This window comes from Nothobranchius furzeri, chromosome 4 (assembly GCF_043380555.1).
Source record: "Nothobranchius furzeri strain GRZ-AD chromosome 4, NfurGRZ-RIMD1, whole genome shotgun sequence".
In the NCBI taxonomy this organism is placed as follows: domain Eukaryota; kingdom Metazoa; phylum Chordata; class Actinopteri; order Cyprinodontiformes; family Nothobranchiidae; genus Nothobranchius; species Nothobranchius furzeri.
In genome coordinates, this window is record NC_091744.1 from 75,618,286 (window position 1) to 75,636,389 (window position 18,104).

Below are 18,104 nucleotides of genomic sequence, written 5' to 3' on the forward strand. Positions count from 1 at the left end.
AAGAATTTATTACATAATAAACAGAAAATGCAATCCAACATTTTGAAATAATACAGCAAAATGTAAGAGAAAAAAATTATTGTATGAAATAAGGTGAAAATTTATCACCACCTAGAGGCTTTACCAAGTTCCAGGATGCTGATAGGATTAAGAAAGTGAAGATATTTTTTTTTATAATGTAAGTAAAACAAATCCAGCTTTTTTTGTGTCACAAACACTAAAAGTACAACCTCACTTATTTTTCAGTAAGTTAATTTTTTTGATAAAATTTCTGAAATGACTGTATGTTTAGCTCATATAATCATAAAGAAGGTGACAAATGAAAATTAAAATTAATGTATCACAGTTCTGGCAGAAAGCTCTTTACCAATCCTGTCCAGATCTGCTTCTTCTGCCCATTGTTCTGTCTCGTCTCCCTTTGGTTGGATTCATTTGACTGATCTGCCCTTTCCACCTGTTTCTGAGATTGCCCTTGTGTATTTAAACCCTCTGTTTGTGCGTGTCTGTGTCAGATCCTCGTCTCGTCTTCTCATCATGCCACCTGCCATTTTTCTATTCAATCTTTTTTTCTTTTCTTTTTTACCAGCCCATCTGCTTCCTGTGCCTGCTCTCTTGCATTTAGGTCTAAACCCACTTCCCACTTCATGACAGAAGGATCTGACTACGAAGGAAACAGTGATCGCATTCCGACCGTCCTATGTGTTCCTGGGTGGTCAGACATGCCTCTCTGCACCTCTGCCACTGCACCCAGAGGTTTACGCCAAGCTCCGGATATCTTCAAAAGCCCCAGCCATTTTCAGAGGCCCCAGCTGAGCTGCCTGAAGAGTTCCTGCCTCCCTCTGAGGAGCCACAGCATCTTGAGTTCCTGCCCCTGCCTTTTTTATTGTTTTTGTTTCTTTCCTGCTCTGGGCTTCAGGAGCAACCCTTGGATTGGGGTTGGGGCTGGGGTTACTGTCAGGTTTCCCCTTGTTAAGTGCTAATTTGACTCACCTGCCCCTCATTACCTACCCACCTGTTTCCCTGATTGCCCCGTATGTATTTAACCCCCCCCCCCCCCCCCCCTCCCCCCTCCCCCCCTCCTCCCCGTGTCAGATCCTCATCTTGTCTCCCTGCCATGTCATCATCCTACCTGGCATTTTTCTAAGAAAACAGTCCTTTTACCTGGCAGTCTGCTGTCTGTGCCTGCTCTCCTGTGTTTGGGTCCGATCCAAACAACACCACTTCATGACAAACACGTTGAACTTTTTTAATCTATCATATGTGTTTATTTAATTTAATTAATAAAGTAATTTAGATGTTTTGTTGATTTGAAACTATAATACCTTTGTTAAAAAAGCATTTTGTTTTTGAAATTTGGATTTGGAGCAAAAGATGCTGACAAACTTTAACCAACCCATGTTTACGATAAAATGCAAGTTGATAATTTCCTGGGAACACATCACACACAGGTTCTCACACTTACACACTCTTCCACCAGCTTTGCATCTAAAAACAGATGAAAGCTAGACTATAGGAAGACCACCTGGCCACCCTCCAGGCTCACAGATGGGCTGGTTCCATCTCACCTTATTAATTTAACAAAGTGTGAAATGCAGAAAAAATGAGCAAAAACCAAATAAATCCTTTTACTGCATATCTGCTAATTTGTATTTAACAAAACGTCAGCGTGTACAAAGTATTCAATTTAAGAATATTGATGTTTGATGGTTGAACGTTCCTTTTTTTTAACTCGCTCTTGCCTTATTTTTAGCTTCGGGAAAGGAAGTGAGTCATTTTCTGTCAAGATGGTCTCATTAGCACCTCTCGCTCCAAGACCAAGACAAATTAGAGCATGGCTGAGCAGAAGCACAAGAACTATTTTAGCAAACTCTGCATAATTTAGCATCACTTTAAAACAAAGGGTGATAAAAGTGTGGGGCTTTTATGTTAAAAGAAATGTTATACAAAATATCTGGCTTTGATTTTTTATTTAATTAGCTTAGAAACTGAGTCTTCATGCCATAACCCATTAATCTTTGAAGCTGCATGTTTGCATTTATTGGACACAAGCAACAAAATTTAGAAATTGCAATTTTTAAATGTTTTTTTTAAATATTATGAGATAGCATTCAAAATATCCCAAAAAACGTCTTTCTTTGCATAATATTTCAAACAAATCTTTTAAAAAGTATTGCTTGCTTGGATTATTTTGAAAGCACATTTAAAAACAGCATGACAGCTGACCAAACAAAACTATACTATTCAGTTCTAGTCTTCCGTTAACGTAATAAAGTAGAGGAATTACGTTATAAACAGCTGACCGTGAGGAAAATACGGCTCATCGAGGAAAACTCTGAAACTAAAAGAACTTACTTCATTCCTGGAGGAGATCAGATTGGTGACCAAACCTCCAGACTTTGGTAAGTGAAAGGGAATTCGCAGAACAAAGTGTCAGCTGGATCACAAAAGCTCCATCCAGAACTCTTGCTAGGTGGCAGCAGCAAAGGTCCGAGGTGCTGGAAACACCAGAGTCCTGCTAAACCCCTCTCAGCTGTCCGCCAACTCCAAAGGCATCCACGGAAGAGCGCGTCAACGCGGTCCGGACGACAGGACCAGTCACGAGCAACCTAAGGTGCCCCGTCCTGATGTCTCCATAGACACCCCCCCCCCACCACCACCCACCACCCTCACCCCCTCTGACTTCACCAACACACACACACACACACACACACACACACACATACACACACACACACACACTCACACATCTGACAAAACTTGGGAGTAAATGCATGACCAAAATACATAAAGGGAGGGGTCAGCACACGAGCTAAATGGTAAAATCACTCGGAGAACCTATACTCTGTAATCCCACAAGAGATTACACTTCCAGAGACTTGCACTGATCTCAGGCTATGGAGACGAGCACGAATGGGACAACGTGGACAATAGAGCTAAATAAGTAAGGATGTTGCTGAGAGGGGATAAATATTTCATATCCATTTGTTTGTGAAGCTTTAAGATTCAAATTTTAAATATATGAATATTTACAGTGTAACCAGTATGCTGTAGATTCAAGTCTCACATAGACAAAAATGTGTGTAATCCCACTTTTGGATACAATCTATGGACTGCACTGTAGTCCAAAGCAAAACTCTCTTATGTGATTCATGTGAGGACGTTGTCACGCTGATTTCCCCTTTAGTCTCCCCGCAGCATGAGACTTCACATGGCATTGAGCAGCATCGCATTATTCTAATTAAGGAAACGTGTTGGAAAGCTACTTCCTCCTCAAACAAATGGCCAATCGCACAACAAAAGCCAAGGAATGCTGCCTCTCCCTCACCCTCTCGCTCTCTGTCATGAGAAATCACTCATCCTAAATCACTCCACACGTCATACACACTCTAAGGGCTCTTGGAGGGAAAGGGATGCAGTTCTGAGATGACCAGAAGGGACTGGGAGAGAGAAGAAGGGGTTACAGGAGGGAGAAAGAGAGACACTAAAGGATAAGGGGGTATTGGGGTCACACCAGCACCTCTCAGCCAGAAGAGGGGCCTGCGAGGGGAAGGCTGAGGCAGCCATCCCTGCTCTTGGCTGGGACCATGTGAAGCTCTCTGCTTCCTCTCTCTCTCCGTTCTGAAGCCCTTTGTTTCACACGCAAACAGTGGCAGTGGCCCCCTACTCGCCCGGCCAAGTGGCGCATCCAAACTGGCAGCGGCGAGAAAGGACAGGAGGGGGCTCGGGTGGGAGGGGGAGCGAGGACATAGTGAGGAGGGAGGGTAATGGACATGTCCAGAATGCCAGTTCTTTCAGGCCACTGATGTCATGCCTGTGCCCACCGTGGGAGAGCAGCGGAGGGACCGAGGCGCCCCTTTCTCTTCCACCCCTCCACAGTCTCTTTTCCAGGATGAATGAATCTTTCAGAAGCGGCAGCCCATTGTTCCTCATAATCGACGGCGATTATCCCAATTTTATGCAGCCTTCCCAGTGCGAGGAGGTTCCCTGAGTGCTGGCATTGAGCGCTGCTGCGATGCAGCAAGGGCCGCAAGGGGTTGTCGTAGCAACACTTTGGGGCTTAGTAAGAAGGGGCAAGAGGAAGCTCACAGCCACACAAATACGAACACCAACTTTAAGATGCTGTGTAGACAGACTGACCACAGACAGATCTTCATTTCCACCTCACTGAGAGAATTTTCTTGTAAAAGTCAAAATAAAAACATTAAAGCATTCCAAACTGTTTGACGGAACATATTTTAAGTGGTCCTGTTGAATAATCTACTGCCGTACATGTCAAGCCACCATTCTCAACATGCTCTTACATAATAAACAAGTGTGAATCAGTAGTTGGTTGTTCAGGCCATGCGATTCCACAGACAGACGTGTAAATAACCCACGTTTCTCACTGGTCCCTGGAGGGGCCCAGTCTCGTGATTGGTGCACCGTCAATATACTGTGAAGTTAAAGACAGCTGGATCTGGGCCTGGTTCCGGATAGATCTGCCCCCCCCCCCCCCTGGGCCCTACTGACTATTGCTTTACAGTGGAATAAAAAAAATGAACTCACACATACTGGCTGCTCAGAAGCTTTAAACTCCCCCAGCCAAGCACCATCAGACCGCCTCCCAAAAGGAATCTCACAACACCTCAGCTTGTGCGGTGCTGAGAAAGTGGGGGTTATAAATTCCAACATCTGAATAAAAGAAGCTTTGCTACTTAATTAACCATCACTGGATTGTTTTTGGGATTAATGCTTTAATCGGCAAGAACAAAGAAGCGTCCTCAGAGAAGAGAAAATACCCATTGGTGAGAAAATGACTGCAGACATTGTACAGATTCCCTGATGCTCTCTTTGTTTTGAGCACCAGGAAACTCAGTGGTCCACTTAAGATCTCCACTGAATGACTTCCAAGAGGCCAGATTGTGAGTAAAATTTGATCAAAGCCTGGCTCAGAGCCAAAGAAACTCCTGCTAATGTAGTCCTCTTTGATCTTCACAGTTAGTGAGTCACAAGTGACATTGTGGAAGATGGGAACAACAAAGATTATTGTAAAAGTGCATGCTTAAGTCGGAAAACATGCTCTAAATTGTTAAATATATTGTCAGGATAAACCAACTGTTATATTTCAAAGTGGTTTTCAACACTTTATTCCTCAATATTACCACTGAAGTATCATCTTTGAAATGACAAACATCCAGGCAGCCTGGCTTAAAAGACTCTGCTCAGATAAGCACCATGGACAGTGACAGAGTCTCAACCCAAATGCTGCATTCACTTACAGCTCAGAACTCTCATGGGTCTGTACCGGGTCGGCCCGGGCCGGGTAGCGTAGGTTGTTTACATATCTGGGTGGCCTGGTATTTTTCCGGGCCAACCAAGGCTCATTCTCAGCCCTCTTCTCGAGGGGGTCTGCTTCAGGCCGACCAGGGCCAACACACCCACTGCTGACAGCAAATTCACACCTTCCATTAGAGCAAGCCTCTGATTGGTGGGTAGAATCAGCCCACATGGGCTTAAGGCAAGGATGTGTGGAATCAACCGGGCCAGGCTGGGGCCGACTGGGGCTACCCGGCCCGGGCCGACTCGGTACAGAAGGGAATGGCCCATTAAACTCTGACTTCCACTCTTAAGCAACTCATGAAAAACACCACCGGTACATACATGACTTTGTTAGAATATCAATTTAGTGATTTAATGAAAATATAATTAAACGGTTTAGACCGGTCATGTCCAATCCTGGTCCTGGAGGGACACTGTCCTGCATGTTTTAGGTGTTTCTCCGCTCCAACATAGAGGATCTGGATTAATGGGTGATCAACACACTTCTGAAGTGCCGCGACAGAAGTGATGTAGCACATTTGCTGTTTATGATAAATAAATGATAAATGACCCTGCACTTGTATAGCGCCTCTCACAGTAAAGACTCCAAAGTGCTTTACACTACAGTGTATCATTCATCCATTCACACACACATTCATACACTGATGGTGATGAGCTACGATGTAGCCACAGCTGCCCTGGGGCGCACTGAAAGAAGCGAGGCTGCCGAGCACAGGCGCCACCGGTCCCTCCGACCACCACCAGCAGGCAAGGTGGGTTAAGTGTCTTGCCCAAGGACACAACAGCAGAATTCTCTGTCCGGAGCCGGGATCGAACCTGCAACCTTCCGATTACTGGACAACCCGCTCAACCTGTTGAGCTCCTGCTGCCTTATAGAAAAATCCTCAAAGCACACATGAAGGCAGAAATCTTAGCATTATAATTTAGCTCTGAAATGTTGGACTGAACCGACATTATAATTAACGTTGTCTTCCTTCAGCTCTGCAGCAGCTGATCGTGGCAGGAGTGCCGTTGCCAGTATGCTAACAACTTCTATAAGGATTAGCTGACAATGCTACACCTTGAGCTGCTAACAGTTAAAGTTTTTATGTTGAACGCAATTCTGCAAATACAGCTGAGCACTGATTTGTTAAATGGTCTACATTATGCAACAGCAGTGGCGTCTTTTCTTCTATGCCTATCTATCAGCATTTTATGCAAATTTAGCTCTGCTCTTGTGTTCATAATGAGGCAGTCAGAGAGCATCTCTGTGAATCCGAAGGCAGAAGTGATGGTCTGCATGGGTCTTATTGGTGTGAATGGTCCTGCTGTAATTACTAAGAGCCCAGTATCCCACGGCTTTTTTAAGGTGACTGCAACTAATCTGACTTCAGTTATGTGGTTTCTGATTCAGAAAACAAAAAATCTGTTTCTACACCTACATCCTCTTACCATCTTTTACAAATGGACAATTCTAAGCCGAGACCAAAATGAATCCTTCTTGACTGTCAAGATGAAAGGTAGGTGCAGAAAAGTAGATCATGGAGAGAATTCCCCACCACCTTCCCAAACCTTCTCCATTGGATACAAACTTACAAAACCCATCACAGAAACGTTCATGTGCCTTTGTTCTCCTTCTAGCTTCTTAAATTAACACTTCCTGTATATAAACCAAGGCACTGCACTATTATTAGCATTGGTGCATCTGTTTAGCAGAACGTGCTATGTCGCACCTCAGAGATTCTGATGAGTCCGATTCCCACAGGAGCTCATTAAATCAGCCAGCGAGGCAAGGCAGGACCACCACGCCCCTCTTCAGTGGCAACATACCTGTTACCCTAGCAACAGGGGGGCAGCAGGAGTCTAACATAAAGAAAGATGGACATTGATGTGTGTAGAAAGGGCAAAACAAACAATTCATGACGATCAGGATGAAGATGCATGAAGTGAATTTTGAGGTAATAAGAACATGAAGATGCTCAAAGGGAGCATCTTCATGAGCGTGTTGTCAGGTTTCCTGTGAGTACATGAAAAGTTGACATCTGGGTCAGGCAGCTGGCCCACTAAAACGAGATTGCTGCACAAATCTCGTTTCATACATCACTACACTCACCTGATACTCTTACATTTAAAGACACATAGATGACACGCTGCACACATTCCTGTAACGTTTCCCCTTAACTCATTTTTATGCGCACAAGCAAATGCAGACGTGACATCACATTTACAATCGCAAATCTCAGTCTAATGGTCGTCAAAGTGCAGTCTCACTGACTGATGCTTATACAAGGATAGATAGACGTATGTTCTCTCACTAATTAAACACTGGAGTCTTTAGGGACCGATGCAGCCAGAAGCAACGGCATGGCCAGCTCTCATCACACCACCCTGCATGCAGCGTTGACAGCAAAGGCATTCCTACACATGCACACACAGCTCGTTCCCTCAGCCAACTAGGTCTGACAAGCTAACACACAAACCCGATTTAAGGCTAATAATTGGAATAGTCCGCCGAACATATAAGACTTGTTTTTTATTATTAATAGAAAAACACCAGGCTGGCTTTGGGACAAAATTGACAGAAAATCTGCTAATGTTTCGTTGGATTTATGGAATTAGTGAGTACAACGTGTTTTAAATAAGGTTAAATGAGAGACTGATGTGTCCCACTTTATGCACATTTAACTATGTAATTATTTGCAATATAGTATCCAACCTTTACTGGCGTTTTCTTACATTTTTGCACTTTCTGGCTTATGAAAACAATACAAGTGGGCTTCAGATACGTGCATGTTTATTTTGAGAGATCATGTCTTGCAAATGATTAAAACATATTCAAAATTCTGTTTAGATGAGACAGGAGTCCTATAAAGCCAAGGGAATACACTCAAAAATATTTTGATACATTTTAGAAACTGACTTTACAATATTCTTGTCAAAAATCCTCTCTATACACCCCCAGCAGGTCCCTGAGGTCCAGTGATCAAAGCCTACTGTTTGTGCAGCACCAGGCTAAAGACCAAAGGTGACAGATCATTTGCTGCTGTGGCCCCCAGACTCTGGACCTCTATTCTCCTGAGTCTGAGATCAGTGGACTCAGTGGTCTCCTTTAAAAATCAGCTGAAATCTCACTTGTTCAAGCTGGTTTTGGTGTGACCTTCATCATCCTCTCCCTATTCTTCCTGTTCTTGTTCCATCTTTCCCGGGATCCATTGATTTCCCTCTTTCCTATTCATTTTCTGTCTCCCTTTCCTTACAATTGTTTGTTCTTTTCTCCTTTTGAACATATTTTAATAGTTTTTCAAATTGTTTTATACTTCTATACAGATTGTTTGTACCATGTCAGGATCAGCTCTACTCTCTCTCCAAACGTCAGTTACAGATACTTTGTCAGGGGCCGCTGAAATCACACTTTGGTGCGCTTCATTGGTTTTTATTGCATCCGATTTTCCGAAAAATCTTTAGCAAAGCAGAGACCTTGAGGTCATGCCAAAATGTGCCCAGCTGATGTTGTCATGGTAGCATGACACATCACCTGGACACCCAAGAAGGTGAAACGAAAAACATTCACAAATGCACTTTTACTCAACAAATTATGATTTTGCAAATAAAATGATCAAAATCAGAAGATTTGTTGAAAAAGTAGAGTTTTTTTGTTGTCATTTTTGCAACAACAAAAAAGAGAAAAAGCATTTAGTTCAAAATCACTAACTGATCTCAAACTGGATTTAAGTGGATGTCTGATCTGAAGTCACAGGCTGTACTGATGCTTTTGCGTGCTCAGTCTTGGATTTTTGGAGCGTGTATATGAGCAAAGGCATTGTGGCATCAAAAATGACTGGAACACAATATGGATGCAAAGAAGGAAAAAGTGACAAAATTATCAGTTTCTCACTTTCACTCTCTTTCTTCTGCAATATGTGCGTCCCTAGCTCATTACACTCTCTCACAAGTTGTTAATCTTTTTTTCTCCTTGTGTTCCTGTTTTTCTTTCTCCACCTCGCCGCACACACATGCTCAACAAACCCTGTGCAACAGTGCCTTTTCCCCATTTATTTTCGCTAAATAAATGAGGTGTGGTGTCTGGACATGTTTAGGCATTTATCTGCACATAAATTCTTTAAATACCAACAAAACACGTTTGGTTCAGAGTCCGTGTGCAACTGATTTTACCGTCTAAGACACTAAATGGCTATTATTCTGTTCGACTTAGGGTTTTAGTTTGTCATTTTATTTAAATTTAAATTAGAAATGGGTACATTAGGATTTAAGATTGTCATTTAAAAAGGAAGCTAAATGAAAATTAAGGGGAACAAAATTATAATTTGACATTTTAGAAGTTAAAAAGTACCCTCGCTCTCTCCTCACATCAAAACAGTCACATTTCCAGTTACAACTTCTTTACTCAGATTAAAACAGCCAATAGGAGACCGCTGTTTTGCCCCTGGTCTCTGTTTTCTTTCCACGTCACTATTTCACTTTGTCAGACTAAGTAAATATTTCCTCAGTCACGGGCAGCACAGGAATGCAGCAGCCAGCGGACATGCTCGCAAGGGCTTTTCCACTGCTTAATTATGACAATCGCAATCAGCATCAAAGCTCTTGGCAAAAAGCATTGTTAATGTTTGATCCAAGTAAGAGGAAAATCCCTCAGAACAAGGCAAATATTTCATCCTGCTCAGAGGACGCTAAACCCTTTCAGCAGAGATTTCTGCTTTAAAACCTTCAGAATCCCTGTTGTCCATGCATGTACCGGTTCTAGGCTCAACCATTATAATAATCAGGATGTTTGTCCTCCAGCTGATCTAAAATGTTGCTGTGAAGAAGGTTTGTTCTCTAATATAGTCATCACTTCCTGTGGGGAGTCAAGGGTTTCCCCCAAAGTGCATGGCCATTCGTGGCATTTCATTTGCTCCCTGTTAGATCCACAATTTAATTTACAATTCTTCTTCTGACTTATAGAGCTCTAAAAATCCAGCACCAGCTTCTATTAAAGATCTTGTGATGCTTTGATACTATTCCACATATTTCCAGTAGAGCAGCACACTCTGGGTTTGGTTCCTACAGTTTCTAGAAGCAGAACTGGAGGCAGAGCTTTCAGTTTTAAAGCAACAATTGCTAGTTTTTGAAACTTTAAGCTAGAGCTTTAACAATTATCTCGGTGATTGGTGAGTCAGAAACGTGACCAGTTTCATATTTGACACCACTCTGCAGCCCTCTGCTGACCAAAAAATGCACTTGATAGTTTTTTGGAGTGCGTAGGTGTTCTATAGGGGGAGTTTTTTACCTGCTTTATGGCTATTAGCTGTAATGCTAGCAGTTAGCATGTCAAGTTCACTGATCATCAATAAAAAAGGCACAAGAAGAAGAAAAAGAAGACGTTTGCTTTTTCTGACCAGCTCAGTGACCTAGTGATAGAGTGTCTGCCCTGGGACTGGGAGACCGGGGTTCAAACCCCAGTCAGGTCAAAGACTTTGAAAAATGGGACCCAATGCCTCCTTGCTTGACACTCAGCTTTAAGGGATTGGATTGGGGGGGTTAAACAACCAAATGGTTCCTGAGCGTGGCTGTGTCTGCAGCCCATTGCTCTCCGAGGGATGGATCGAATGTGGAGAACTAATGTCACACAACTAATGGGGCTTTATCCTTTTTACCTTTCCATGGCGGAACCTGGAAGTAAAAGTAAGACAGCAATGTCTTTGGAGGCAAACCAAAGAGCTAAAACCAGAGTGAAAATTTGTGCAGCTTTGAGGGACCTTCAGGAGGCTGAAAGCATCACGGACTGATGGTGACCTGGCTTTGTTGCTACTAGACTTGTATGTAACAACAGTGTGGATCTTTTTACTCCGCTGTTTATTTTAGTATTAGTTGGCTCATGTTAGTGTTAGCTCATTGTTAGCACTATAGTAACAGAAGGCTGCAGCTTCTTTATGACAGCTGTAATTCTGCTTTCAGCCAGTAGGGCGGAGGAGCAGAAGACTGCTCTGTTACTTTCTCGAAGAACTAATTTCCACGTACTTTTAAAAAAAATTGTCCTGGAAATCATTTTGTTTTTGTTACATTGAGCTTGAGTTGTTCTGAATCATCCCTTTAGTTGTGCTACAATAGATTTAGACCGGTGGAGCCCACACGGACCACATTTACCCACTTTTAACTATTTGATTTTTTTTTACATTAATTTATTTACGACTGGCCCAACCCTTCGAGAGCCATTCCTTCCCACTGCTGCAACGTGCTTGATCAGGATGGGGTGAATGCATTTAAGTGGAGCTTAGATAGATAGATAGATAGATAGATAGATAGATAGATAGATAGATAGATAGATAGATAGATAGATAGATAGATAGATAGATAGATAGATAGATAGATAGATAGATAGATAGATAGATAGATAGATAGATAGATAGATAGATAGATAGATAGATAGATAGATAGATAGATAGATAGATAGATAGATAGATAGATGGATGGAGTTCCCAATTAAGCAGTGCATGATGAGCTGAGCCAAAAGCCCCTAACAAACCCCTCTCTGTGTTCATCAGCCATTGAGGCGAGCTGCTCTTGGAACACGCCAGCTCCACCAGAATAATGGAGCACTTTAGTGCCTCCAAGTTAGTGCACAGAAGCTAGAGCTGGGAAACTGCTAACATGGGGTTCATAGGGAGGAGGGGACACTTAATTGTTTCCTCTGTTTTTTTGTTTTTGTAAGCCCCCCTCTCTTTTCTCCTCTCTTCTCCTCTTTTTGTGCTGAAAGAGGGCCTGACAAACGGGCGATGAACGGGTTTGTTGTGTGTTCCGCTGGACAAGTGGGTGCAGTAAACAAATCTACAGTGCAGGGTCCATCAACCGGAGCTCGTCAGGATGGGATAGGGCGAGCCGTGGGGAGCAGCACTCATGGAGACGGGAGGATTGGTCAGGGATCTGTGTGAGTGGAAAGGGGTGAGGACCGCTGTCGGTTAGAGGATAGAAGGGGTGAGGGGTCCTCCTGAGAGAATCAGGGAGAGACAGAGACATAGAGGTGGGGTCATGCTGGATGAAATAGGAGGTGGACATGGGTGCTGAGAGTTACTCCTCCAAGTGTGGGCATCGATCCTGAAGTTCTCATGCATGTCCTAGTTTAGAGTTTAAAAAATTCTGAGAGTGATGGAGCTCTCTACGATTAGGCACACAATTGACAGTTCTGCTTTGCTCTCCCACAGCTCGGGCTATTTACATACCCAACGAGAACATTAATGCCGGTCGGTTAATTGAGGATTTGTGGAGCATTTAAAAAAAAGGGAAAGGGAAGAGATAGAAGGGCCAAGTGGGCAACAAAACCACTTTTACTAGAATTTTCAATTACCCTTGGGGTGTTCATGGAAGAAGAAGAAGAAGAAGAAGAAGAAGAAGAAGAAGAAGAAGAAGAAGAAGAGAAGAAGAAGAAGAAGAAGAAGAAGAAGAAGAAGAAGAAGAAGAAGAAGAAGAAGGTTACACTCATGCTGCAAAGGGTCTGTCACCATAGGTCAGGGGCAGTCAACTTCCTTCCTGTTATCCAAGGGCCGGTATCCAGCATGTTTTAGTTGTTTCCCTGCTTCAACTCGCCTGATTTTAATCAGCAGGTGGTTAGCAGGCTTCTGCAGAGCCTGGTGAGCTGCTGCACAGGTGAATCAAGTGTGTTGGAGCTGGGAAACATCTAAAACATGCTGGATTAACCACCCCTGCAGTAGCCTTGGATCACTTGGGCTGGGAAGATCGCCGTTATATGACAGCAATTTGATTTAATCTCTCTGACTAAATCCCAGCTCCCGGCAGCTCCTACTAGCATGTTCATCTTCGTTTATTGTTACTGTTATGTACTTTACTCATTCTTCCAACAAGAGAAAAACTATTTTCCATCATTTTTTTAAATCTGCTTTTTATGAAACATGTCAGCTTTTTAGTTTATTTCAAATATCTGTTTTCTCTGTAAAGTGGGCAAGCTTTATTCCCCTAAACCAAAACAAATGGACAACTGCTGCAAAGCTTAGAGACGGGTGAGCTAAAATAAAGCTAGCGCCGTCTGATAATCACTGAGAATCTGTCAGACTGAATTTTGTTACAACTGCTCAGATGAAGTCGTGTGTTTGTTGGAAGCAAACCTCTTAGTGTGCTTTAATTACAGTTCCTTTGTCGCAGCACAATAGGCTGATTACTTACGATGGCATGGTTTCTAGTACCAAAGGGGCAAAAAAAAAGAAGAAAGAAAAACAGAAAACAACAAATATCATCCTCATCACCCCCTCTCCTCTCCCTCGCTAACCAATCCCTCTGGGAGCGTTTCCGCGACTCCCCCTGCTGACCTGAATTCTGATGCAGCAGGTGCCAATAGGATGTGGGCAGTTTGGGGATTTCATGGGGAGGACAGTAACAGAGGAGAAAGGAGGGGGATGAGATGTACCAGTAAACACTGACTCAATCCCCTCCAAGCCCCCTATCCACGTCTCCTTACATAACACGCAAACGTTTAAACCGGTTGTGAATATCTGCTAAATCTGGGTGAAGGTCTCCGTAAAAATGATGCCGAAAAAAAAAAGTTTCACCCTAAATTAGCCTGAATTTTAATTTTGTTTGATTAACTGCTGGTTGAGCTACTGACACAGGTGTGGCCTGCTCCCATTGGGACTTTGACCTGACCCGTGTGACAAATCGCTCGTTAAAAACGTCTAACAGGGTCTTTTGCACACACACAATGTGCTTAGTGATGCTTTGATAAAATTTGATGCAAAAACTTATGAATATGTCAATTTGTTTCAAACTGAGTTTAAAACTAACTTTCAGAATTATTTGTATGTATCCATCATTTTAGTTCTGGATAAATCCATGCACACTTGACCTGCTGTGTCCTTCCCTCTAGACAAAAATGACATTAAAATAAAAGCCTCTGTGAGCATATAAACAACACAAGTCCAAACTTTATGATGAATACTAGACAAAAATTAACCGAAACAATTAAGAGAAATGTCTGTGTGTCCGCTAACAGATTCAAAGGCGGTTTATGATGTTGTCTCTAAACGAAACTGCAGCGGACCTTTGACCGTGGCCAGCAGAGATCTGTGGTTTAGCTGCCCAGCAGCAGTCTCACCAGTGAATGCCTGGATGTTTCTGTTCCTGTGCAGTCATACAGAATTGAAGGCAGCCAGGCCTTTTGTTTGCTCAGTCCATGGGAATGGGCTCGCTCCGTTCATCACTCTGAGAAACGAAACACTGATTCTATAGGCGGTACTGTAAGAGTGTGAATCCCTCCTTCCCTGCATGTGGGATGACTCACGACCAGACTGCGAGGATGAGACGATGACCAATTCAAGCCTTAGCAAGAAGAAGAAAAATCAAGAACAGAGACAAAAATGAAACTGGAAGATATTAAAGTAATTAGAATGGAATTCAATGAAAGGAGGGGAAAGAGGAGAGCTGAGAATGTGCAAAGAGAGAGAGAGAGAGAGACTGACATAGACAAGCGTGAGGGTGATGAGGAGAGAAAAGAGGAGCTGGATGGTACTTTGGCAGCCTCTCTGTGTTCCCAGGAGGATTACTTAAACACTCGATGCCACAGACTGCCAGGAAGATCACAAAGAAGCTCTGTGAATGGAAGCACACATCTCTGTAGTCGTCCCCCTGCTGTGGCGTCTGAGTCACCTGTGTTCTCTCATCCTTTTTTTATTCCAATCCTACTATTCTTTTCTCTTTCTTACTGTTTCATTCATCCATTTTTCCCAACTTATTTTATTCTCACTGTCACCATCTTTCTCCCTTCCTCCTTCCCTGCACAGGAAGCAGAGGGAGAGAGAGAGAGAGAGGTACCACACACTTATTTGGTTGCTGCTTTCTCAGGTCCTTGTGAATGGCCAGATCAAAAAGACGTGTTTCTCCTCACGTCCTCTCTCACAGCCTCTAATGTTTGATCACAACTCTTCTTTTTTCTATCTCATTCCCACATATTATCCTTGCAAATTATTTAAATCGGTGAAATAAAATCGACCAACTATGTAGGAAATGTTAGGTTTATTTTAGGTTATTATTGTGGTGCATTCCATTTAAGGCAACAAAAAACTCCTCAGAAACACAATGCACCAAACTGAAAATGTAAACAAATATGAGTTGATATCTGCTTGCTGTCAGTGCACAATAAATCTCAAATGCACGTTGCACTATTCTTAAAACCACTCATTAACATGTTTATTCTAAAACTAGTCAAAAGCCCTAAAATTACTGAAATCAATAAGTGGAATTAACATTTCTGTCAGTTGTATCTCCACAACTTCCCCTCCCCATTTATGTTCGTGTAAACATCCCCTGAATACCACAAAACTTGTCAAACTTAATTAAAATGACATCTTTGCAGGAAAACATGATTTTTGACTTTCCTACCAGCGTGATGTCAGCGCTGCCGCAGGGTCTGGTCTTGGCTTTGCATGTATGTGCATGTTATTCTTCTGCATGACACCCATGTGTTTATTCATAGTGTTATGGTTGCACTCACACTCAGAAGCAATAGGAAACGTGCCTAATGAGTCTATTAGATGATACAATATTTGAAAAGTTGTACATATTTGTAAAAAAAAATCATCTCCCTGCAAACTCATAACATGCATTTGTATCTAATGACTGTCTGCTTTTCAGCAAGTCTTAACCTGCTGTAAATGTCTGTTGCATCCCTTCATGTAAGTTGCACATGTCACAAGAGCAGCAGAAGCAAAATGCATTATGTGCATGCATATTTTGCTTTGCAGATTCTTTCAGAGACTGATGACACACAGATGCAGCAAGCCCCTTCATCTGGATTATCAGTGGAGATCCATCCAAAGAGGAGGGGATCCTCCTTATCAGGTTAACAGAAGCATCCACACCAAGCCAGGGGTAATGCAGAAGGCAATCAACTGACGATGCTAGGAGACATGGTTTCCATGGTGACATTGATGGTGCTGTTGAAAAACTGCGTGTCTCTGCGAGTGTGTTTTATTGCGCGTGCATGCGTTTTAATGTGAAGGAGAGAAGGGGGCTGCAGCGATTGGCTCAAAGGGTGGGTGGCGTTACTAAGGTAAGGAAAAAAAGAAACATTCAGTTCTTTTAGCATTTTTTGTGTAAATTAAATGACCCCTGGGATTTTTTTACCCCTGCAAAATAAAGAAATTCTGAGGATTTCCAGTGTCACTTACGGGCACATGATGCTAAACCCATTTTTAGGAATCGTTACTGAAATCTTATAAAAAATAAAATCTGTGTAAAACCGATTTTTTTCTCAAAGTAAGCTGAAAGGCTAAACTTTATTACTAGGAACACTCAAACTACAAGATATTTAAAATTCAGCCGCAAAAGATGACTGGAAATTACTGTTTAATTAACAAGTTGCCGACAAATAGCCAGCAGTCCCTCTAATTGAGAGGAGAAACGTTGGATGAGCTCTTGGATGGAAACGGAGCCTTTGGTCTTTAGATCAGAGAAAAGCGTTTTGGACAGAAGAAAAGAAGATGGAAGGAGAAAAAAATAGAACGGAAACCAGTAAATTAACCAAAGGCAAGGGTGTGTCAAATAAGTGGAGGATCAAGTAATGTAAGTCGTGCTGATCTTCTTTGTCAACCAACAAGCCTGCGCAAAACACGTGTCCTGTCTTTTCTGTTGAAAATGTCATGTAGACACAATTTACGAAGCTTATGTTTGATCTAAGACATCATGATTAATTATTTTCTTTAGTGTTTGCCTGAAGGGAATAAATGTTTCCTCTGTTATTGCAGGTTATATGTCAGGTGTGAAAATGACTTAAAATGTGCAGAATGAGAGCGAAAACTATAATATAAGGGGAAACGTGATATCAGCCATGTGCGCCTGCGTAATTATTTTTTTTATTAGGACATTTTGGCCATATCAATTCAAACATGCGATCTCCAGCAACCATCATTTGTACGATGAGTTACCAATAATGCTATGATCGATAATAATAAAAGGCTAAAGAGCGTCTTACCTTTGTTGGAAATCACGAAGTAAAAAGTTTTAGTGTGCGGGTTCTTGTCGCATCCGCTTCAGATGAGGTGAGCCACAGCGAGCCGCAGAGCGCACGGCGGTCCAGGACAGGAGCGCTTCTCGCCGCAAACAGAGGAGGTTCTTTTCTGTCTGTTAAATCCGAGGAGCTCCGCAGCTCAACGATCTCACTGAATGAGCTCTGCCTCACCTCGCTCCTCGCGCTTTACTCCCTCACGCACCTCCTCCCGTTTCTTCCCGCGGGCTTTGTCTCCTGCATGGGAATGCCAAGCCCAGCTGGTTGAAGATGCAGCTCTCAGCTGTCTCTTTCCCTCTCCGGACAAATCCAAAGTTTAGTCAAGTACAGCATGTTCTTTAATGCAACGCAGCAGTCCAAAAACTAACAAATCCACAACTTGCTGCAGACAAACTGACCTTATATTCTAATTTACAGTTTCATTCATTCATTCATTCATTTGTGGGTATTGTTTTCCAGTTCTTGTCTCACTTTGTTACTCAAAATATTGAATATGCCTATGGTTAAAGCTATGGCAAATTTGGATAACAAAAATTTCACACCTCTTAACAACATTCTAACTTACTGTATTTTGCAGAGACTACAATTAGTTAAAATAAAAGTGGTTCTCCTGCATTTATCTAAAAACATCCACTAATAAAACCTTTTGAACCGAAAGCAACCATTAAACCCAGTTGTTGGTATCGCCAAACCCCCATGCTTCTGTACTTCCCTGGGTCCTCCACTCCTATTTAGCAACAGAACACCACTGATGTGAGAGGTTCTCTGCCTAATCAGAGAAGGAGAAACAGCCGGCTGC

General features: G+C 42.5%; 1 protein-coding gene across 3 annotated transcripts in view; it reads right to left on the reverse strand.

Moving 5' to 3' along the window:
- slc1a2b (solute carrier family 1 member 2b) overlaps positions 1–17,453 on the reverse strand; it is a 33,402-nt gene extending 15,949 nt beyond the window's left edge. For 2 of the 3 annotated variants that reach the window (XM_015964825.3, XM_054733216.2), the window contains exon 1: positions 2,353–2,516. In XM_015964825.3, the coding sequence (XP_015820311.3) occupies positions 2,353–2,357 (5 nt within the window). In that variant the 5' untranslated portion in view covers positions 2,358–2,516. Of the gene's footprint in view, positions 1–2,352; positions 2,517–17,272 lie in introns of those variants that run through there. The other variant, XM_054733215.2, reaches the window with a different exon arrangement.
- Between the last annotated feature and the right edge of the window lie 651 nt (positions 17,454–18,104).